The sequence below is a fragment of the Numida meleagris genome, chromosome 3 (assembly GCF_002078875.1).
Source record: "Numida meleagris isolate 19003 breed g44 Domestic line chromosome 3, NumMel1.0, whole genome shotgun sequence".
Lineage (NCBI taxonomy): Eukaryota > Metazoa > Chordata > Aves > Galliformes > Numididae > Numida > Numida meleagris.
This window is the reverse complement of record NC_034411.1, coordinates 89049016-89073557: the sequence shown is the minus strand read 5'-3', so window position 1 is coordinate 89073557 and position 24542 is coordinate 89049016. Positions and strand designations below refer to the sequence as shown.

The window sequence follows — 24542 nt, the reverse complement described above, 5'->3', positions numbered from 1 at the left end:
CCTGGTTTTGACAAACAATTTATTCAGAAAGCATATGAAAAAAGTGCTTCTAAAGTAGCTCAAATGACACCAGTTGTGTAATGGGTTATCCTGTCCCACAACAGCATTCTCTGACACACTAGTTTTGACTATACTGAATTATTCCAGTCATCACATGTGCTTTTGGGACACTTTGAAATGCTATCAGTAGAATCGTAGAATCATAGAATCCATTGAGTTGGAAGGGACCTCTGAGAGCCATCTAGTCCAACTTCTCTGCAGTGAACAGGGACACCACAGCTAGATCAGGTTGCCCACGGCCTGATGCAGCCTCACCATGAAAGTCTCCAGGGACAGGGCATCAACCACATCTCTGGGCAACCTGTTCCAGTGCCTCACCACCCTCACTGTAAAGGACTTTTTCCCTATATCTAACCTAAATCTACCCTCTTTAAGGTTGAAACCATTTCCCCTTGTTCTGTCACCATAGACACTGCTGAAGAGTCTGTCCCCTTCTTTCCTGTAGCTCCCCTTTAGGTACTGAAAGGCTGCTATCAGATCCCTCACAGCCTTCTCTTCTCCTGGCTGAACAGCCTCAGCTCCTGCAGCCTGTCCTCATAGGAGAGGTGTTCCAGTTCTCAATAGTTACATTAATAAAAAGTACTACAGAGTGTAAAATGGAATGCCTCTTCAAGAATTTAACTTGCTAACACTGAGGTAGTTGTGATGTATCTAGCAAAGCTTTTTAATTTCCTCCTGGGTAATTTAATACTTAGATCATGCAGCAAGCTGTTCAACAAAACATGCTGTTAAGGTCTCAGCCACATTATCACAAAACACTGATTTTAATCTGACCAGAATTGACGACAGAAAGTTGAAACGTTGTTCCCCAGATGGTACCCTATATAGTTTTTGGGGTTTTTTTTTTGCTCAAGTCCTGAATACAAATAGAAAATCACAGAATCACAGCATCGTAGGGGCTGGAAGGGTCCTCTAGAGATCACCAAGTCCAATCCTCTGAAAAGCAGGCTCCCTACAACAGGCTGCACAGGTAGGCATCCAGGCGGGTCTTGAATGTCTCCAGAGAAGGAGACTCCACAACCTCTCTGGGCAGCCTGTTCCAGTGCTCCGTCACCCTCACTGTGAAGTTCCTTCGCATATTGGTACTTCCTACGCTCCAGTTTATGGCCATTTCCCCTTGTTCTGTCCCCACAGACCACTGAAAAGAGGTTGGCCATGTCTCTTTGACTCGCATACTTAAGATATTTATAAACATTAATAAGATCACCTCTTAGTCTTCTTCTCTCTAGGCTGAACAGACACAGGTCGCTCAGCCTTTCCTCGTAGGGGAGATGCTCCAGGCCCTTTATCATCTTTGTGGCCCTTCACTGGACTCTCTCCAGGAGATCCATCTTGTACCAGGGAGCCCAGCACTGGATACAGTACTCCAGGTGAGGCCTGACCAGGGCAGAATAGAGGGGGAGGATCACTTCCTTTGACCTGCTGGACACGCTCTTTTTAATGCACCCCAGGATCCCATTGGCCTTCCTGGTCACAAGAAAACACTGCTGGCTCATCACCAACCTGTTGTCCACCAGGACGCACAGGTCCTTCTCTGCAGAGCTCCTCTCCAGGAGGTCATGTCCCAACCTGGACTGATACTTGCGGTTATGATGAAAATATTACATTTTTTGAGCAAAGTTAAAATATTAGATGACAGGGGTTAATGGGAATCTCTGGAGACAACTGAACTGTAAAGAAAGCTGATGGCACCCAAGAACTGTGTAGTATTCACTCATCTAGAGAGGGAAATGGTTCTCTCCTTACAGCTTCTGTGAATAATGTTATTCTGTGAAGGTTACTAGATTTCCATGTTTTTACTAACAGGAGTTAATGGAGAGAAGGTTGTGTATTCTGTCACTTTCTCATTTTTTAGCAGCAAGACCTACTTATGATCTCAATAGGCTCTTGGAAGATTATTAGATAAAGTAATTAAGGTTGGTATGGGCAGTATAAAGACAATATGAATGTTCCTGTAGCTCCCCTCTCTCTTTCCAGACTAATGTGCTGGAAGTTGGAATGAGAACAGACAGCCTTCTTGTCATGCAAATTGCAGGATACATTTCCTGAGCTTTGTAACCAGCATCTTGACTTTAGGGTTAACCTGTTGCACTGACAGATGAAAACTAATACGGTTTTCAGTAATTATTTGGCCTGGAAAATGTAGTGAGCATTTTTTTAAAAAGGTACTTAAGGATAGAACTGTATTTTTCTAGGCAGCTTGAAAACTGACATAGTGAGTGTTTGCAGGACTATTTAGGTGTGGGATTTTTTTTTCATACAAAGTATGGATGTGGGTTTTGTAACTTGAAGAATTCTTTAACATTTCCTCTAAGCTTCGAATAGACTTTAGATTCACCAAACAGCAGTTGAATTGTAGAGAAAAAAATACAAGTCTTTTTCCTCTTCCCCATTTCCTAGAGATATATCTGCTAAAGGAAATGAAATGATCACAGTATTTCCAGCAGTAAAGTGCTCTTTCACTTTTTTGGTATGTGTGAGGTTATTTGGTTTAATTTGTTCCACTGTGGAATGTGCCATATCTCTAAGGCATTTCAGAGTATTAAATTACAGTGCCATAGCTCTGTTTTTTTCCAGATACTTAGCCCTGCAAAATTACCTGATCCTCCTATTATTTTTTCACCTGTAATTTATGATTTTACATTGAGGAACTCAAATATTAAAATGGCAGGTAAAAATGTGTGTTCTTATCCTAAAGCTTCTTGCTCGGTCCCATAGAAATTCTCTTTTTCCTGAAGGCTACACTGATATTTATAGTGCACTGACAAATTGTTTTCTCAGTGGTTTAGCTGTTATTACCAGTGAGAGATTTACTCGGGTATGTTTCGACTGCCAACATATTTTCTCGTGTGATATCCTTGCTTCATATACTAGTACACGCACAAAATCTTTTTTCGTTCAAGAGCCATCTTCTCCCATTTTCCCTAGGTGCTTAAGAAAACCTGCAGTTTGCCCTGGTATCTGTAAGACTCCCACCCGTAAGCCTCTTAGCGCTAACTAGCGCAACTTGCATCTTTTGTTCCATTCTGTCAGGATGTGGGAATGGGGACACCAAACTCGAGGGAAAGGCCATCAGTCCTGATTCAATTATTGCTCCTGTGCTGTTTTAATAAATGGGATACGTATGTTTATTGGTATATTTTGTATCATCTTTGTAGCGTGTTCCATGCTTCTACTGTCCACTTAATATTTTTGATTCTGAGGTTTATCAACTTTATTCCAAAGCTGCATGCCAGGAAAAGGGCTGTGCAGCATGCTAGCTTTTGCAACTTCTTCAGCAGTGCTGGTAAATCTGCCTCTTTAAGGGGAATTTCTTTCTGCTTTTCCATTCCTCTTTCTTCTCTTCCAGGCTCGGAGACAGACTGAACTTACTCTAGGGAGCTAATTAAGATAGTCTGAGTCATCTGACAAAATTCTGGGTTTGCTAAAATCCAGAGAAGGATCAGAGAGTGGCACCTCTCTGTTGTAGACTCTAATCTAAGGTCAGAGGGCGTATCTTCTAAATCAGCTGGCAGTGTTTTGCATGTCTATCCCTATAATGGATGTACTGGTGTAGAAAGACAGACTTACTGTGCCCTGCTCCTGCCTTTCAGCCAAAGCAAAATCCCATGTAACAATAGGTGCAACAGGAGGTTCTTGCATTAAATTATGTAAAAAGATGTTAAATAATTAGTGATATACTGATTTACTTTGGTTTACTGTCAAATGTTTCGTAAATTGAATGTATAATGTGGTATATTTCCAAAAACACAAATGCTGTAACGTGAGAATGAGAAGAAAATACAGTCACCGGAGGTACCAAAGTTCCTGTTTTGAAAGTTAGAAATGATCATCTGTGTCTTTTAGGCAAAAATCAGTTAAAGGCAATCCATACGTGCCAATTTGCTTCTTCTGATCAGGAAGAAATCAAGAAAAAGCTATCTGTTGTTTTTCTTGGTAGACTTGGGGAATGCATATTACTGAATTAATTCATAATGAACAACAAAAAAGGAGCACTAATGAGATAACTGTCTGTAAAATAAATACCATAGTGGAATTCAGTCTCTCAGCAGAAGGTTCTAAAACATTCTAAAGATTATGCTGTCAAGTTTTGCAGTGTATTTATTCGTGATGCACACAAAGGACTGGAAACTGTCAACTCACACATCTCCAGGCTTATTTCCTGTATGTGCACTTGTAGGAGAAGAAAACAAAGCAATACTTATTGTCAATAATTAATGAAGGAAGTCTTCCAATTTGCTATTTGGACCAGCCAAAGGCGACTACTTTGTGATCATATTAATAACAACAGAGCACTTGAAAATATATTTTCAATATAATATGCTAATGCTAATAAGAGACTGGTTCAGTAAAACAAGCAGCTGTCTACCATAATCTTTTTCTGATCGCATCTTGGAGATGATGAGCTCTCAAGCTCCATTTTTCTCTTGTAGACCTACTCAAGAAAATCTCTGCTCCTCTTTGTTGGTTTCGTCCAGTTTCATACCTGTTTCATCAATTTGGTATTTGTGGAATGACACAGAAACAGTCTTTACATCAGTTTTTAAACACACACAAGAATAATTTCAAATCTTTTCAGAACAATTTACCTACAAGAGATACAACAGTAAACTGCAGAGTCACATCATCTAAAGTAGCTCGGAAACTTTATCTGATAACGTGTACTATTCTCAAAGTAAAATAGTATTTTCTTTTTGGTCATGCCAGTATTCTTTTGCTTAGCAAATACATAGTTGATATACAGAAACAAGCACTTTTCACATGTAAGTGAAAACAGATGCATCACTTAAGAAAGGAATGCAGCCCTTGATTCAGAGTCAGAAATATCTCTTGTGTATTTCAAAATCCAGTGCTTTACAGTATATTTGTCCATGTCCATTGCATGCAGATGTTTTTGGATGATGCATGTCAGAATATCTTTTTCATATTTGAGATATGAACTTCTGTACAAGTATTACAATAATTCTAACCACTCATTGGTACTTTTTCATAAAATATTATACATATCTATTCCCATGCATCTTAAAATGTCGGAATTTGTTTTCCCTAGAGAAGAAACATGTTTCAAAATGACAAAGGGTTTCTAGCTTCCAGGGTAAGAAAAAGCAAAGATCAGTTCAGAGTGCTCAAAGATACTGCATCTCTGTCAGCAAAGCGTCCCCCTCCTAGTCTGCTGGGATGGTTCATGGTGAAATTCTAGATTTAGGTTTAATGTTGGCTCCTGGCACAGATTTTAGTTTTCTAGTCTTTTGACTGCCGATAAACTAAAAAATAAATTATCTATATCCCATGTGCTATTACCAGTTTCATCATAAATTGTTTTCAACTGTTTCTAAAAGGAAAGAAAAGATAAGACCCATTTCTTTTATACTATTGCTTTGGACAGAGTCCTACATCCTCCTGGTCTAAAGTAGGATCTAGTTTATGTAATAAGAAGTAAATTCAAATAAGCATTAGGTTATTTCAATGCTGTAATGCCTGAAAAAAACCACAGTTCCTTCAGTAGAATTGTCATGCTCCAAATGGTAAAACTGCCATTAATTTGGATAGGGATTTCTTTAATTGTGAACCTTATGAGAATCACCTGTCTTCTGGGAATATTTGAAAACCCTATGTTATTTATATGTAGAAAGAAATTCTCAAGGATAACACCCAGCTTTCATGACTACACTTAAAACTTCCAGTCTTGCATCTCATCTGTATCTCCAAATCCTCCCCCCTCAAACTGAAAATCTTGCTAATGAGAGCTTTGTTCTCCCTGCCCATACACACATTAACAAATATATATATATATCTTACACTTCTAGTACATACATTGATCCCAAAGTAGGGAAGGTCATAGAAGAAAGTTCATTTCAGGTATGTTATTGCACAGTTGATCTAGGGTTTTGCCCTTTGCTCTACAGCATTGCTTACTGGATTACTGCTAAACACTGGATTAGGGGGAATAGTGGTTTGTCCTAGTATGTCATCTGAACCCTTAAGCATAATCTACTTTTGAAAAGACATTCCACTTATATGTATGGTATGTACATTGGCGGCATAAGGCATCAAAGCAGTATGGACCAAAAAAAAAGGGTTTTCATGAAGCAGCAGCCAATTTAATTTGTAGCAACGGTACAACAAAGTCTTCTGCTCTGTATGCAGGACTAGAGCAGGAAAGAACCTGGCCCTATGTAACAAATTTTCTTCCCATTGTGTTTGTCCATTAACCAGATAAAGCGCACACTTCCCATGCTGTTCCATTCATACAGCCTACTGTTCATTCAGAAACATAATGTTTCCTTTGGTTGATGGATTAAAGGCAGGATGGGGGAGGGAGGAGTGTAAAAATGTTTTGGGATGTGCAGGACTTCGGGAACAGCTTTTAAAAGTTAACCCACACTCAAAGCATGGCATATATTTTTTAACTGAACTTCAAAAGAAAACAGGTGCTGCCTCTTCAGTGAGCAAAATTAGCTTTTTTTTCAAAAGCAAAACCTAGAGCAGCTTTTGTGCAATGGCTAAGAAATTAATATGAGGTTATTTTAAAATTAATCTTATATTACATTTTTCATATAATACAAAAGCTATGTGAACATATTTTATTTTTTATAAGCCTTGAAAAATCTGGTGTTACGTTTCCGTAACTTGAAATACGAACCTAGGAATGTGTATTGGTGATCTTAAAAAAAAAACACCAAGACATCAAGCGAACTCAGTAAGCAACTTTAAAGGTTATTGTTTGCTTTTCATCTTCACTCGGCAGACCAGGTGTCACCAGCAAAGCAAATCTGAGGAAAGGCAACTTTTGTTGGAGTCTCTTTGTGAACAAAACAGATGACATGGAGAGCAGGTGTTAAAATAGTGAAAAAGGCAAACAGTGCTGGTTTTACAGGATGTTTAGCTGTGGAACAGCTAGAGAAAAAAAAATCAGGCTATTCTACAGCATCTTCCTTAGAAATCTGCGTTCAAATTAAAGAAACACTTCTCTGCCTTGTAAAACAGAATCTGCCTTTTGATCCCCCAAAGAAATGGTTGGAGGCACTTATCCTATTCCTCTTGTAGCTGACCTCCCAGAGGGTGACAGGAAAAGCCCAGTTTTTACTAAATAAGGATGCTGGAATTCGCTCGCTGCTTTCTGTTTACCTGATGTCACTTATGATACTGTTTTCCTACTTAAGTGGCATTTAGCAGAGGAGTGCTGTGTGTGATTGTGCTGTTTATGCCGGGAAGCTGCTTACCAGCTGGGTAGATGAGGCTGTGTTACTTTGTGCAGTTTTCATCCTGCACTGCACATCTGGTAATGTCGGTCTAACATTACAATAGCGAGTGTTGTAAATTAGTAAGCAGAAAGGTGAGTCCGTGTGCGGAGAGAAGTAAGTTTGCCTGTGACATTAAAAGAAAAAAAAAAAGGCTACTGACATTGCGAGCTTTTCCAAATTTATGGGCTTACGCATCCTGAGCCCATATCCAGACTTAGATGCACAGTTTGAGTGTGTGCATTTTGGATTAAAGTTTTTGTGCTTATTTTCAGGTAGATGAACGCAATATGCTTTCTGCTTGGAAGCGGCTTCTGTTTCTCAAGCACACACACTTGCTAGCAGGTTTCTTTGATTCTATCATGTTAGTTCTGCAATGCTGTAACTGATGGGATAAGGCAACCCCAATGCAAAATTATGTTATAATGATGTGACTTTAGAATGAAGAAGGGACTGCTTACTACAGAGAATTCTGACTTCTCTCCATTTGCAACACTTATTTAAGAAATAAACCCTTATGGCATTATTTGGACAATTATTTGCAGTTACTGTGTCAGCTGCTCGATTAAGTTCTCGGCATGCTTACCGCGTGGCAGATGGGCATAAACACAGAATTACACATTTATGATGCAATTAAACTGTAGTGCCACTCTTTTCTAGGTGGCAGTGAGATACACTGAGCTGTGTCGCATCTAGAATCGAGTTCCTGTAAAAATGTGGCACAGTGGTCAGGTTTATTCTCCAGTCATATTAAGAACTGATGTGGCATAATGTTTTTCAGCTGTTTCAGGTATAATTTTACAAATTTTGTCATTTGGGCAATAAATCCTTTAGTTCCAATGGAGTGGCACTAAAGGAAGCCATGTGGCATCCGAAGCACCTTGTGCCCAGTGTGTTTTTCCTTGAATATTTGTATGTCTGAGTGGAAATGCTACAGGATGTGAAGGATATCCGCCAGTGAACTTTCTTGAAATCCCATCCCTTCAGCGGGCTAACCTCACAGAGCCTGCCTGGCATTCCCCCTGTGCAGCTACACGTTACCCGTGTGGCTTACCTACGCTCCTTTCTGCCTACAGCTTCTGAGGTCATGTTTCAGTTTATTTTTTTTATCATGCCTCAGATAACGGCACGTTCTTTACTGTTTAAACAGAGATAAAACAGCCCGTGGCGGGTAATTATACACCCTGAGCTGCTGCTTTCGTGTCAGAGCGCTCAGACGCGCTCGCTGCCTGCCCGTGCAGATACTGGTTGTCCAAGCGGCTCGAACGTAACGGCAAAGCCTGCACAACTCCAGCGCAAGGACAGACTCTGCAGGGGTCTGTTCCTCGCTGAGCTGTATAGTTAACTTCTCAGACTCGAGACAACTTGTGCATAGAAAAGCAGGTCAGAAACCTAGCACAGAGCACGTGTTTCGTGAAATCAGAGATGTTAGAAGGGAAAAAGCCCATCACGACACAGCTAGGGAGATACCGCAAGCCCGGTTCGTAGGACAGAAACGTTATCCCACCTTCAGGAGCCACTGGGTGTTGTTCTCCATGATGTTCTCCAGCAGCTGCAGCCTCTGCACGGAGTCGTCGTAGTCAAGCGGCGCGTCGCGCTGCACGGCGTTGGGCACGTAGGGCGGCCGGCAGCTGTCGGCCTCGGGCAGCAGGAAGGTGTAGCTGCACGGCCCGTGCTGGACCTGGTACTGCTTCTTGCCCGCCGGCTCCGCGCCCTTCCCGAAGGCGTTGTACCCCGCGGCGAGGACGATGCTGCAGCCCCACGTGAAGTAGACGCTCAGCCGCATCTTCCTGCCCGCGGAGGTCCCGGCCCGGAGCCTGGAGCTCAGCGCCCCGCGGCCATGCGCTGCGGGCGGCCCGCCCGGTGCCCAGGGAGAGCCGGCCCGAGCTCCGCCGCCTTCCCTCCCGCAGAACGCCTCCTCCCGCTCCGCCGCGTCCCGAGCAGCCGCCGGTGCTCGGCTCCCCCCGTTCCTTATATGATAAGTTGGTAGGGGAAGGCAGACATGCGGAGGGGCCGCCCCTCCCTCCCTCCCTCCGCGGGGGGGTCCCTCGCCTCCGGGAGGACGCGCGGGCGCGGGACGGCGGAGAGAGCCCCGGGAGGAGCGGGACCCCCGCGGCTCCGAGGAATTTCCAGGGCACGGACGGCCCCGGGCGTCTCCGCCGCCGCACACCGGGAGCTGCTCCGAGCGGGGAGCGCTCCTCAGCGCGGTCACGGTGATGGGAAACGGTCCCCGCGCCCGTTTGTGCTTCTGGAGGGAGCCTGTGGGATTGTTTTTATTAACTTGCCGGACAAAGATGTGATTTAGCTGGTGCTTAAGGCATGGTGTAACTGCAGAGTTAGGCACTGTCCGGAGCGTGCGGCAGCAAGCAGGGGCACGTCCTCGCACAGGAAACGAGGGGGTGAATTAAAAGTTTTCAGCCCAACGCAGACTCTGTATGTTAGCGGATCTCTCACCCGAGTAATCGTTTCTGTGCATGTCTTTCAGGTGCTAAATGTTTTCAAGCTCATCCTTCTTTTTAATTTTTTTTATCTATATGAATTGGCTGTGTCTGATAGTGAGCTGCAAATCCAGCTTCACACAGCCACCAACACCAAGGCACTGCCCGTGGCGAGGAGCGGTTCCTGCCCTCCGAGGTAGGAAACACCTGGGAAAGGTGAGGGAACATCTCAGAAAGTAGATGGACACTTGGCTGTACAAAAGGGTTGTGAAAAGGAACTTCGCCCTCCTTTGCACTCCCATGATCTCTGGAATGAGAAATGACCCCACAAAAGCAGATCACTAACTCACCAGCCCCTGGGAAAGAGCTGGTTGCACTGAAATGTCAGAGAAGTTTCCTTTCCCTGCTGCTGGCTTCTAGAAACCAGCACAACAGGGCACTGATTCCTGGAGAGAGACTGCCCCAGTGCTTTGCTCAGTTGGAGTTGTAGGTTTCTCAGGGTTAAAATAAGGGGAATGTCGTGCTTGTCCAACTGGCACGGATCAGATGCCAAAGTTTCAGTGATAGATGGAAGATCCCAGAGTGCCTCACCACCGCCTCTTGGGACAGACCGTCTTACACAACTGGCTGTGTCTAACACAGCACGTTAACGTAGTTTTACTCTTTCTATCATGAAAGTTGTGTTCAGGAGTTGACAAAAACAGTTATAACGGCTAGCTGTATTTGCTTACCTTATTGAAAGCAGTTGGAATTTCTTTTTGTAATGCATTGTTACTTCTGCAAAGGGCAATCTACAGAAATCAGTTCTGGAGACTTCCAGGAAGGTTGGAGTTCTGGTAGGACTGTGACCTGTGCAGTGCTCATCTGCCACCTTTCATCCTTCCAGGCAGAGGACGTGGAGGAAGATGGTCAGAGTTTGGGATACAGTCAAGAATATTTTTTACAAATTGTACATATCTGTAGGGTTTGGCATGAAAATGATGTATTTGCCATCCATTCAAGTTTCTGTTGCGATTGCAAAGTAAGTTAATGCGACAGCCACCTGCATTGCTACAGAAGTTTTTGTACCTTTCTGCACAGTACTATTTTGCAGTATATTGAATGTTTTGAAAGAACGTTTAATGCCATGTGCATAGCAGTCTGTTGCAGTGTAATTGAGAAACCTGCTATTATGCCACATGGATTAGATTTATACAGTAGATTCTATGAAGAATTTCTAGGTATCTAACCAGACATTCAAATTCATTATTTTCTTCAATTGGAATGCGTTATTTTTGAAGTTAAAAGAGAGTTTCCTGTTGGCTTGTATATAACTGTCCTTAAACTGTCCATTCCCTGTCTTCTGTTCCTCTCAAAGCTAGCCTAAGGAATATGGGACTCCCACAGGAGCAGCGCTCAAGATCAGCATGCTGTAGCCCTGAAAGTGTCTTACTGATGAGGAGAACTGGAAGATGGTCTTAATTGTTCTGCTTATATTTTCATGAGTTTTTTAGTCCCTTCATGAGATAGGAAAGGAAAATATTAGGCTGACCAGTATAGTCTGTTACATGATTTCTTTTTAATTATTAGGCTTCCACTCTAGGGACTGTACATATGTAAAAGATGAGATTGAAGGGATACTGAGAAATTGATTTCCATGAGAGGCTTGATTACATCAGCTGCTCTGGAATCGCTATTGAGCTTATCACCCATACGTCACACTGGCAGGTCACATCACCAGCCTGATCCTGCAGCTCAGGTTTGCTGGATTTTTGAGGAGAGACTGGAGAGGCTCTGAAGGTTTGGTGTGGGGCCTGCTTTCCTTAAGGAAAACCCAATACGTGACCCTGGGAGGCCCCTGAACAGCACCGCAGCTGGGAACAAAGCTGAGCTTGGAGGCTGCCTGGCCATGCTGCTGTATCTCAGACCTCCACTAGGGAGAACTGTGGTTGTATGAATACTGGGAGGAGAAATCACTTCACCTTTTACTGTTGTTTTTTGTTGCCGTTGTTGTTTTGAATGAATGAATGAGTGGCCAGTTGCAGTGGCAGCTGTCTGCGGCTCTGGGAAAAGGTACAGAAAGTGCAGGTATCCTTATGCAAAAGCCAACAAATGCCGGGTGGCAAACCCTCCCCAGCAGAGCAAGAACCAGCAGTTCTCTGCGCTTCTCACCCAGCTCTTGAGTGGCATCCCAGGGCTCACCCTGGTCACGTTTCCCGAACCTTTCCTTGATACTTCCTGGCTACAGTGGCAGTAACTGAAATTTGCACGCATAACCAAGGGAGAGTTTTGCTATTTCCCCGTCTGGATCTGATGGACTCGTATTACTCTAATGAAGAGTTCTTTCCCACCACCCAGGAACGAAAGTGATCGTTCACCTTGCCAACGGGATAAATATACATCCATTTAACCCATCACTACGGGATAGTGCTACATTTGGGGCATCTTTTGGAGCGTTTGTTTGTGATCCTTCACCCTTTCTGTCCCCTCGGGAGCAGCTTTCCCAGCTGTGGAGGAGGAAGTGGTCTTCTCTGTCTCCCTGGGGAATGGAAGCCAGGCAGAGTTCAGGGGGAAAGAAAGTAGTAATGGCTAAATTTAGAGATCTGGTGTGAAAAGTAAGGCCAGTTAAATACATTTTTGTCCTTGAAAACTGGGGAGGAGGAAGGAAGATGCCTGAATGCAGCCTTTTTACTGAGCCTCAGAGGCAGAACAAGAAGTCTTCTGCAGGGCAGGGCTTGTTCCAGAAAAGCTGAATGACGGAGATCTGACTCCTTCCAGTTACGAGAAGGTGTCACGGTTCATTCTTCGCCACACTGAAGTAGGAAGGAATGTAGATAATTTGGCATGGAATCTTATATATGCCAGTATGAGATTCAGTAAAAAGTTACAGTTTGGACCAGTTGCTGCTTCTCAGTACTTTTGTGTTCACTGTTCTCATCTTTATCTGTGCTGATGATATGGAGCAGTGTGTTTGCATTCATCGTACATTTATCCTGCAAAATGAAATACTGATGCTTAGTCTGGGATTTCCTGCTTGCGTTATAGCTTAGTGTATATAATATTTGACATAAAATAGCAAATAAGTGCTCAGTATATTTAAAGTACAAATTAGAGCTTTCCCTTTTTAGAAAGATGATACTCACTCTACAGAACTCACCTTCTAAGAAGAGCTGAAATGTATATTTTGTCAAAACTAAACATGTAGAACGTTTCGCCAGATGTGCTTTAGGCAATTTCCTTTCCTGGGAAACTGCAAATTCCCTTACTCAGCCAATCCTGGTTTTATTCCATACAGCACACGACTAAGCTGCTTGGAGAGAGATATGCCTGGATACCACTAACATTATCTTTCCAATTATCATTTACTTACAGCTGCGCAGCTTCTGTTTGACAGGCAAATGCAGAGATCTTGTGAGACCTCTGAAAGAAAAGGAAGTATTAGATTTTTTTGAGGAAATATAAGAAAATGTTTACTTTAGTCTATATCTGCAGACTTTGCCACCTAAAACATCTGAAGTGTTGATTTAGTCGATAAGCAAGTTCTCATTTCAGCAATTTTCATGTTTTAACAAGGGAAAAATAGTAACAAAATATGGGCAAAGTAAAGGCACGACAACGAGAACAAGTACTTTTTGGTGCTGCAATTCTTATAGGGATGTTCTATCTACATATGAAACCAAAAACTATAGTGTGTGAAAGTGGACCTGCGAAATCAGGTCTGTGATGAAACATTTTCTGCAATTTGGAATAAATTAATAAAGTATTTTATATATTCCTGTTTTTTACATTCCTCACATTTTGACACTTAATATTAAATCCTCACCTTTGGTTCCTGGTACTTTAATGTTAGTTTATGGTAGTTCCATTTGCTGGCTTCAAAATATTTTCTTTCACTGGGAGTATTTTAACATATTTCTCAGGAACAAATGTCAACAAGGACAAGACTCTTGAACTCGTAACTTAAAAAACAGGGAACAGGATCTTGAACCCTAGTAGAATTTTAGTCTGCTAAAAATCTTATCTGTTCTGAGATCTTAAACTCTTTGAAAGAGAGAAGTGCCAGATTATTATGTTTTCCATGAAGCCAAAACAAATTGCTTTCATCAAGACCCATAATTCAGTTCTTTAGTACTTCTAAAATTAATGGCCCTATCTTACCGATCTTTCCTCCTCTCCCCGCCTCTTGCCTATTTTCCTTTCTATTCCATCAGAACTTCTGCACTGCTGCCTCATTACATCTTTAACAAAATCTCAGGATTCCACTCAGTTTTGCAGCTGCTGCTTCTTTCTATTCATACTCAGCATCCCTTGTAACATCTTGTGAACTCACAATCATCTCTGTGTTCTGCCTGCAGTGTTTCTTCACATCTCCTCTGAGTGCCCTTCCTTATAAAGGGAGGTCATTCATTCGCTAATTCTCACATTGTACTTTTACCGAAGGCACAAGAGGTCAATAGTCTCACCACTGAAAAGTTCAATTGTCACCCTGTCTCCGTGACTCAGTCTGCTTGTTCCCATCTTGCTTTGTAACATCCAATCCATCACTGCAGTACACAATATTTTTCCTAGATGACACATCACTAGTTGAAGCATAAAGTGGCCAAAAGTAGACTGATTTTTCCCTTGGAAGTGCTTGAATGCAAGCCACACATTCTCTTTTGCAGCTGCTACTGGCAACATCCTTTCTTTAAATCTACAGTCTGCAAGTTATCTTGATATCCCTTTGTTACCTCAGTATTTTGTCCTCTCCATTTTTTGATGCTATGCTTTCAGTAGTGTCTCTAAAATTCTTATGCTGACCCTCATCATCAATGCATTGAATTTTGTAACGTATTCTGTCTGGCTCCTCAACAACATTTGAAATGCAGCTGCTTATGAAGCTTATTATATTAGTTCTGCTTCTTTTAGTAAATTACACTTAATATTATTTTCATAATAGTTGTTAGACAACTGTCAACTTCACACAATTGGACTTACCTACTTACTTGCCTCAAATTTGTTTTCATTTTTGGAATCTCTAAATGCAGCATCTCTTCGACAAAACAAATCAGCTTCATTGCTTACTTTGCAGGCACTCACTTGAGCAGCTTCCTTGGACTGCCTTGGTTACACTCACAACGTCTTTTCTCAGATAATCTGACATTCAATGTGACTGTATTTTCCACCTGAATATTTACTCTGATATTCCGCCTTTGTTATATAGCATCTGCTCAGAACTTTTTGACTAAGATCATATTAACGTTAAAAGAAATTGTATCCTTAAATTTACACCCATCTGGACGCCTGTGCTTGGGATGCTGTAGGTGCCACCATACTTGTAATACATTTGATGTTAATTGAGATTGGAACTTCGCGGTATCACCTCTTGAGCAACAACAATAACATGGAAGTATGGTTTTTTTCATATTCCTGTCCTTATTGCTTCCATGTTACAAAACTTTCTCAACTGCAAAACACTTCTTAGTTTTTCCTTTTTAATTAGTTTTGTACTGATTTTCTTTATCCGTCCCAAATTTCAAGAAACATCTGAAGTAGAACATACAGATATCTGCACAACTGTAACCTCTGTGGATATCTAAGAAGATTTTCACAACGCGTTACGGAAGTTCCTATTCATGGCACAGATGGTAGTTTTTCTTACTGTGAGCATTTTTTAATAATGACTGTTATTTTAATCTTTTAAATATGAATCACCCACATAGAGGAGTAGGAAGTGAGTCCCATGATTATGACAAATAGTTGCTATACGTCCTTCCTCCTGAACATTTTTATATTGTTTGGCTAGAGTGCCCAAAGGCTTTGTTCATTCTCTTCAGAGTTACGTGATGACAGCAAATTGTAGCTGGTAACAAGTGTAATTACATCTTGAAGTCGAATAGCACAAGCACGAAATGAACGTGGAATTACCGCTAATGTTAAGGATCTCACAGTTGGACTGCTGAATATCTCTGACAGCTCTAAGTGCTGTGCCTCGTCTCTCCCCTGTACTGGGGAAAGCGTAATACAGCACTTGTTTAAACAGGTTGCCATCCGTTTGAAGCTGAATGAAATGACTTGCATGCTAATGTGTAGAAACTGCTTCTAACGAGCCCTTTAAAATCTGTAACCACTTCTGCAGCACCACGCATATTTGCTCTTTGTTACGAAATTTTACGTGAAAAGATGAACAGAGGTGTTCTCACCCTCTTTGCTCAGATATTGTTTATAAGCTCCTTTGAAAACTGAGTTGATTTTTTTTTTTTTTTTGTATTTGGATCATTTAAAGCTAGAATCCTTGTGCAAGGCTTTCACTTCTGTTGTGCTATGTGAATGCTGTATAATGCTGATGAGCAAAGGCTCTGAAAGAATCCAGAAGGCTTTTGGAAAATGAGAAACCTGCCTTACCGACGTCTCAAAGAAAAATGTATATGCAGTTTGTTTAAAGGAATGCACTCTAAAAGTGTCTACGCTGCTGATGGTAATCTGGCCTTCCAAATACCCCCAGTCCTTGTGATTTAAACCTTTCCCCTGTAACGAATCCTTCAGGTTAGTGGAAGGTTCCCACCTCTGCTAGCAGCATGCTCCACTGATATTAACAGCATGTCATGCTTCCAGAGAGCACGTTCAAGTTAAGATTCTGAATTCAAAGATAAACTGATGTCAAAGAGAGAATGAAAAGGAAGTGAGAAACTGTGTAAGAGGAATAAACAAAGCTTTCACAGACAAGAGGACATTTATGGCAACAGTAAGGTACCTAGTTCCTGACATCTGTTTCCCTCAAGAAAAAAATACAGTACGTATGCTAACCTTTTTATGGAGAGTGCAAGAAAAATATTTGCAGCGTATTTTCATGTATTCGTATTTCTTGAACTGTCTTGTGGATATGTAATGCAAAGAGGATAGAGGAACCAAAAAGTATTTTTGCACTCCATAAAGGTAACTCTTTGCTTTTTTCAATGCTAATAAACATAGTCCAGTAATAGTTCTCAAAAGCAATGTCTAGGCTCTTGCTGATTCTGCAGCTCAAATTGGGGGTTCTTTTTATCATCCATCTCTCTGCTGTACAAGGAGAGGAAGGAACTATAAGCACGCTGTTGATTTATTTTTTATTTTTGCCCTGGTTACTGAAGCATCAGAACTTGTGATGGGGGAGAAGAAATATTACTGCACACCGATACCGAGAGTTAGTCCCTTTTGAGACTGGGCAGCTTGCCTCCTGATGGCCACCTAGTGAAACTCCTCCTGCTGGTATTAACAGACGTACCTCACTGGCTGGGGAACAGTCTGCACTTTATCTCTGCAAATAAATCATGTGTTGGAAAGATAATCTTCCATCTCCAGTGGAGTGTGTACAGAAGATCAAATTGCCTTTGAATATTCTACTTTATCGCAATATAAACTAATTAGGAAGTTGTTTTACTTCATTTTTTCTTTATCTAAATCCAAATTATTATTGAGTAATTTCACTACACAAGGAAAATTCAGAACTCTGAGAAATCTTTATTTTGTCCCACTAGAGATAACTGTGAACGAGACCCAGCGGCAGTCGCTGGTGATGTCTGTGTTGTTTGAACATGAGTCCCCACTCAGGCTAACTACAGCCAAACTCTGACATGTATTTACAAATATTGTCAATTAGTTCAATCTTCACTTCCTAACTTCAGGTTAAACATGAACATGGAAAAGTTTTGCTTGTAGCTGTATCTTCTCACTTGATTCTTAAGTCAGTATCTTCAGTCAAATCCATGATTAAATCCTACTTTAAATAACCAGCAAGCCTTCATCTTTAGGGTAACATTAGTGGTTGTTACTACTTTAGCTGTAGCCTGGGGGATGTTATCAATAACAATAGCCAGTGAATAGCATTTTTCTTAAATATTAATAGCTTTAGTTGGGTGTGATCCATCAAATTAATAATCAGCTGATGTTGTTCTTCTAATTTCTGCCTTCCTTTGCCTGTTCCCTACTCAAGTATTGTTTCTAAGAATAGAAACGTGTACATTAAATTTAAAATATTTACTAGATGACGACATGACAATTAGAATATCTCTTATATCTGTCAGCTTAGAATATTTTCTTTTTCTATCAGTGAAGACTATGTTCTTGAGGAAGATGTCAAGGTGGGATTCTTTGATTTAATATGAACATCAGATCACCCTATGAACATCAGATCACCCAAGGCTTCCTTGCAGTCAGAGAGATTTCTCTCTTCTGATCATAAGGGAACTCTTGGGTAACAAGCTCAGATGAAAGCAGCTGAGGTTACTTGGAACGAATGACATGCAGTTCACTAGGCATTTCAAGAGCTGGCCTCATGCTTGTTATAAAAGCCTCATTGCTGCAGACTGAGTGAGAAAGACAAGAGGCTTTTGGAAACCATTTTTCTATGAATGATGATGAAAAGTGAGTTTTAAATCACCCAATTTCTTGTATTTCGCTAAAATTTCCACTTTCACTTATTGAAGAAGTGATGGTTGCTCCAGTTTTGAGATGTGTCCCCACTGTCTCCACGTTTTCTTACAATTTTCAGATTATTATATCCCAACTGTATTGTTTTGATTCTCACTTCTTTCAGCAGTGGATTCACTTGGACTACAAACTGATTAAAAACCAGGTCTAAATTGGCACAGGCTGCCCAGGGAGGCAGTTGAGTCACCATCCCTGAGGGTTCGAGAAACTTGTTGATGTGACGCTGAGGGACACGGTTAGTGGGCATGGTGCTGATGGGTTGACAGCTGAAATAGATTATCTTAGTGGTCTTTCCAACCTTAATTTTTCTATGATTCTAACTGCATTTTTCACCCTGAAAATATAATTCCTTTGCATTTTTCAAGGTTAAGAGCATCATACCTTTGGTAAACGTCAGCTGCAACGTTTAAACAGTGCCTGTTCTGGAACCACCTTGCAGCCCTGCCTCACAGATGGCAATGAAGGATGGCTAGCAAAGGATGGAGTTTTCAGCCAGCTGTGCATTATTCCAGACAGGACTACAGTAGGCAGGGAAAAAGTTAGGAGTTATGGCTTACGCTTTATTTTAATTTCATACCGAGTACAAACAAATATTTTCAGAGGCAAAGATCTATTAGTCTGTAGAAAGGCCTCTCGTGAGAAGCAATGGAATCCCCGTTGTGTGAGTAATTTAATATAGATGGGCAAAACACTGAAATATGTAAAGGAAAATCCTGTGCTGGCAGCAATAAGAATTAGGTGACCTAATAAGCTTTTTCATCTCTAATTTTTCTCACTAAACCCCATCACTTAGCTGAAAGAAAGAAAAATATTTATGTTGGACCTCCATGTGAAAAGTGCTTATAGAAAAAAATTATCCTTCTCCAGATGGCGAAAGTGTAATTAATATATTTGAAATAATTCTTGCATTTTCTGGGAGTCGTGCAATTAAAACCATCAGCCACAAGTTAATATTAATGCCTGCAAACTGATAAGCACAGTTACTGCGCTATTGCCAGCAGTGGGTTTTAATATGGGAAATTACAGTGGTTTTAAATTTCATTGCAACAGTGGAGCAATTGCATTTTATATTATTAATTGTAGTGGTGAAATTTAAAAGAATATAGTTAATCCCCTTACCAAAACTATGAGAGTGAGACTGTGTTTCATAGATCGTTTTTGCCCACAACAGAACCTGCTTGGCTAATAGAAATCTACAACCAAATTATTCTCAGTTACGTATTGCTTTATTGCTACTTCTGTTTTCAAATTTTACAAAAAGTTCTTTTTTAAATGTTTACAGAAAAAAATGTAAAAAATGTACTTCATAGAACTTATCAACATAACAATCTATAAAGTTAGGATCGGACTGCTGATGCCTTTTAGCTAACTTGAAACAGATTCTTTTCTGATGTTTAAAACCTCTGTTTTATTCTATTTGAAGCAGGCTCCCTCATATTCAGACATTTGCCTCATCAGTCCAATGGAGAAAAACTGCACTCACCCACATCTTACCTGAGTTTGCTGATGTACAATTTCAGTTTGTTGTACATCCAATAAACAGAAATAGCACATGCTTGTGAGACAGAGGTTTCAATAAACAGAGAGCCCGAGGGCTGAGAAAAAGGTGATGCTTTAAGGGGAAACTGCGGGCTTCTAATTTAGAAGGCCTTCCTAGTATCAGTCAGAAGGTTTTTCTGAGGTGTGTAGTGTGCACTGTGGTCAGGAGCTGCTGAAGTAGGCAGAATGTAGGTCTGGTCTCCATTATTGTAATTTGCAGATACCCTGTGTCTGCAGACAGAGGATGGCCCAAGGCTTTTAAAGCTGTTAATGACATGAATAGTGGCCAGGAACTATGTTTATTTGAAACAGAAGTGTATTTTAAAAGTAAGCCAGAATGTGTGAATCCTCAACCATTTGCCATTTGCGTGACATTTTTTTTAAGGATCTCACCAAACACTCACTGGACTAGTTAAACAACTGGAATTATTTCCAGGGAGTGTCACCACTACCACTAGTTGAGATATTGGCTTTCATGGCTGATCCAAATGAGAACCAGACTTTATAGTAAATGGCACTTGATTCACTCATCAATTTCTCAATATTCATGAATTCATTAATAGTTCATTCAGTAAATCTCACATCTTTGCTGGCTCTTCCATGTCAGAATGAGGCATCTGTTTCCAGGAAATTAGGTAGCAGACGGTATAGTAAGTACTGACCCATATTACAGCTGGGGGATTGAAACTATTGAAATGAATAGAAGACAAGCAGAAATGAAGGTATTTGGGATCAAAAATAAAGGGAGAAGACTTTCTTACCTTAGAATCATAGAGCTGTTTGAGTTGGAAGAGACCCTTAAAGGCCATCTAGCCCAACTCCCCTGCAGTGAACAGGCACATCCACAGCTAGATCAGGTTGCTCAGTGCCTTGTCCAGCCTGACCTTGAATGTTTCCAGGGGTGAGGCTTCCACCACTTCTCTGGGCAACCTGTTCTGGTGCCTCACCACCCTTATTGTAAAAAGCTTTTATTATATCCAGTCTAAATCTGCCCTCTTTTAGTTTGAAACCATTTCCCCTTGTCCTATCACAACAGACCCTGTTAAAGAGTCTGCCCCCTTCTTTCTTATAGCCCCCCTTCAGACACTGAAAGGCTGCTATCTGGTCTCCCTAGACCCAATACTTCTCAGATATTTCTCTCTCTGAACCCGACTTCTCCTGGCTGAACAGCCCCAGCTCTCTCAGCCTGTCCTCACAGGGCAGGTGTTCCATTCCTTAGATCATTTTTGTGATGTAAAAGCCAACAATATTTTTTTATATATCTAACTTCAAGTGTTTTTCTTTGTATCTATTCATATATCTAATGCACATCAGCCCCTCTTTATTGGCATTTATTGTACCTAATGAGAAGCAAGTCCTCTCAGTACAGCTCCATCCAAACACTATTGAGTACCTCTGAAACTTCGGATTAAACCGAAATTGGTTGCCCTGCCTACAGGAACACAACATGAACTATGCTTACCTTCAGTGAAGTTGCTGGTTTAACAAGAAAGCTTATGTGAATAACACTTGGCGGTCAAACTCTCAGTAGTGGCTGCCGGTGGAAATTTTATAATGTGCAAGCTAGTGCCCAGGCAGTCTTTTTCCAAGCAGTTCAATTCAAAATCAGTAGGAATCCTGAAAAGCATTTACCTTCATTTATCATATTTTTATTATGAAACGAGTTACTACACCTGCGACGGTCTCATTGTAAATTCTAATTCAGGGAACATTGTATCAGGCCACCACTTTCTGCAAGTCATATGCTGCTTCTCTGTCTAATATTGTGTTGCTGTTAATCTGCCTGCATTGTATCCATGGAACTGAGAATAGTCTCTGCATACATTTGTTTCACTGCTATAGACAAGAAAGAAAAGAACTTTCATATATTCAGGATGAGAATGCAAATTACTATTTTTATTTAATAAAGACAGATTGTTGAGCCTGGCACTAATTTTATCCTTTATTACCAATGAAGACATGAGAACTTGAAGTACATCCTGCTTCCATACCAGGGAAGTTGGCTCAAACTGGAAGGAAGAAGACATATCATAGTTTTTTGTGGACCGTGTCCTTTAAATGTTAGTTTACAAAGACATTCTGAGTCAAAAGGCCAATTTTATCCAAGCAGTGTTTTTTAAGACATATGTAGCATATTCAGAAAAAAAAAAACAGCTTGGATAAAGCAGTTTCAGAAACCTGTTATGCATCTGATGATTGCTCAGGAACCCACTTTGGGAAAGCTGCCCACCTACCACTGTGGCTTTCCTGGCTGCTGTACTTCTATCTGAGCACGTGATCATGTCCTGCAGCAACTTGCTTGTGACATACCACCTAGGTGCTACAAAGAGCTAGCTCTGTTTTGGCTACATACCTAAATTTCTATGATAAAAATCAGTGCCTGTAATTCCTTTTGACCATGTTCTAGTCCTTGCTTATGGCACTGTGAACTTGCAGATCTCAGTAATAGAATCCTGATGTCTTGCTGCACTTTGGTCACAGAAACTCTTCACTGATTATTTTGCTTGTAATGTTAGTATGTGCCACCGGTTTCCTCTCTGTGTTTGACTGATTTGAGCTAATGTGGAAATGAAAAATGAGTAAATGTGAAAGTTTTGCTTAACAAAGGCCCTAAGTGTTGACAGGATGGCTGATTCCAACACAGAATTTTCTCTGCATATAAACATAGATTACATTTCATAAACGAAAACTGCAGGTTTTCTTTGCTTGCTTGTTCCAAGTGAGACAAGGTGATCCTTAAAGGAGAGGAAACACAAGGATGTGTTTCCATAAACTTGTATGAGAAATAAGTGTGATAACAGTGCACCAGAAAAGTGAGCAAATTCTGGGCCGAGGAAGCTGGAACTTATGTATTAGAAAGAAGAAAATTCAACCCAGTGTTCTTTGTAGGCAATATTCTCTGCTAGAGAGAAACTGAGTTTTATCTTGTTTCTATCAATACAGCTTTAATAGACTTCTGGCTCGTTGTAATTGATCACATTCTACTTTATGTTATTTTCTGATCAATGACCTTACACCTCTAGAAAATCAAGATTGGAGAAGCTCTGTTATTACTTTAAAAAAAAGTTTTATTTTGGTCTTTTTTCCATGGTAGCAGAAGCCTGGTTAAGGTTATGTGCCTTTGTCTGTTTGTTCTCTTCTGGTGGTGTTACACTGTGATTGTGTTTGCCTGTATGATTCATTACAAGCTTGCTGGCAGATGGTCACGTACACTTTGCTATAATGCTTGATACTAATAATAATCAGCTTTTATATATTTTCTAGGGTAAACTGATAGTAATGTATGTTATCCTAATGCCTAGGATATGATTGTTTTCAATCACTGCTGTCTAAATACTTTTATCCTTCAGTAAAGAGTTTATTTATGCTCTGCATTTCATGAGTAGAAGTTAAATTGCATGTGTGGATGACTGTGACAGAAGAAGTAGTGTTCCATCTTTCTCATAGGAACAAGGTGAAAGAGTAAGTTTTTGAGGAGAGTATATGCTAGAAAACTTCTTGGCTCCTTCATATGAATACTTTTCTGTTGTTTAAACCATTGGAGCCCCACTGGGGCTATAGAGCTAAAGCTGCAGAAATCCTTCTTTGTCTCACTTGATCCCCACACTTGTTATGGTAGAAGGAAATTGTTTATGTATGTTTTATTGCATAACAACAAATCAGGCTTACATGCAATGTTTATCTGTAATGAGCAAAACGCTGTCAGTCCAAAATACTTTCCATTTACTTAAACAGTGAAATTAGAAAGCTGTACTTCTATGTAGAGCAGTTAAATGTGTATAGCTAGTAACATTGTTTTGTAAGAGGAAAAATGTGTTGAATTATGTGCTCTTATCACTATAATCCGACACAGATACATTTAATCATTCTTATAGTACTGACAGTAATGTATTTAATCGTAGTTCTAAATAGAAGTGCTAAAGAAGCCACAATATGGTGGAACTTTGTGAGGACTATTTATAGCTGTCTTTGTGTTTGAAAAGGAAAATTTCTCATCTAGCAGTTTTAGTGGAGACAGCTGCTGAGATGCTCTTGGTGGTTTTTGTTTATCATAATGGTAGTACACTATATCCAGGCAGTAAAATTAGTTATAAATCCGACTCACTTAAAGCAAAATGTCCTGCAGTGGTTCCAGCAAAAATGAATCCTAGTAGTTTAGTTAAAGTTCCCTTATTTTTAACAAATTCCTTGCTCTGTTTCTTAATTTAGTCATAGGTGAAAGGATGTATTACCACTTCACTTATGTTCAAAAGCCTATGACACTGAAGTACGTGATAGTCTCTCCAGTGGAGGATCATGGCCTACAGACCTGAAAAGGTATTTTGTTCTGAAAGAAATTCAGCAATAATGTGGCAAAGAAAGTCTCCATCATCTCCTGACAGCAGTAGAAAACTTAGCTGTTACTGCTTCTCTTTTCAGACTCTTATAAACATATCTAAGGTGTGGTCTTAAATGCTGTGTTCTGTCCTCCAAAAATTGAGGTTAAAATAATTCCCAGCAAATATGAAGAAAATACTATATGAATCCATGTCAAATTCTGTCCTGTTAGTCTTAGTTTCAAAGATATACAAGTCACAATAGGCTCCTTTGATTCCCAGCTTTCGTACCTTTCCTTCAACCACATGAAAAAAAATATATCTGTTATAACATTTATTCATGGTCACAGAACCAAATTCCATCCTCCGAAGATTTATTTTGCATTGTTTTTGATTTACTAGGGGTATGTGTATATGTATGTATATATAGACATACTTCTGTTTTTGTTCTTACTGTTTAGTGATTTATTACATGTTGATGAAATTCTGTTGTAGGCCTTGGAGGCCCTTCCAAAGACAAG

The 24542-nt window shown here is 40.5% G+C and overlaps 2 protein-coding genes across 5 annotated transcripts in view; one reads left to right on the top strand and one right to left on the bottom strand.

Annotated features, from left to right (window-relative positions):
• ANGPT2 (angiopoietin 2) overlaps positions 1 to 9248 on the bottom strand; it is a 44999-nt gene extending 35751 nt beyond the window's left edge. The window contains exon 1 of one of the 3 annotated variants that reach the window (XM_021391527.1): positions 8809 to 9248. In XM_021391527.1, coding sequence (XP_021247202.1) covers positions 8809 to 9087 — 279 coding nt within the window. In that variant the 5' untranslated portion in view covers positions 9088 to 9248. The remainder of the gene's footprint in view (positions 1 to 8808) is intronic. The other 2 variants (XM_021391526.1, XM_021391528.1) reach the window with 2 other exon arrangements.
• MCPH1 (microcephalin 1) overlaps positions 1 to 24542 on the top strand; it is a 123132-nt gene that overhangs the window by 80075 nt on the left and 18515 nt on the right. The gene's annotated exons all lie outside the window — the stretch shown is intronic.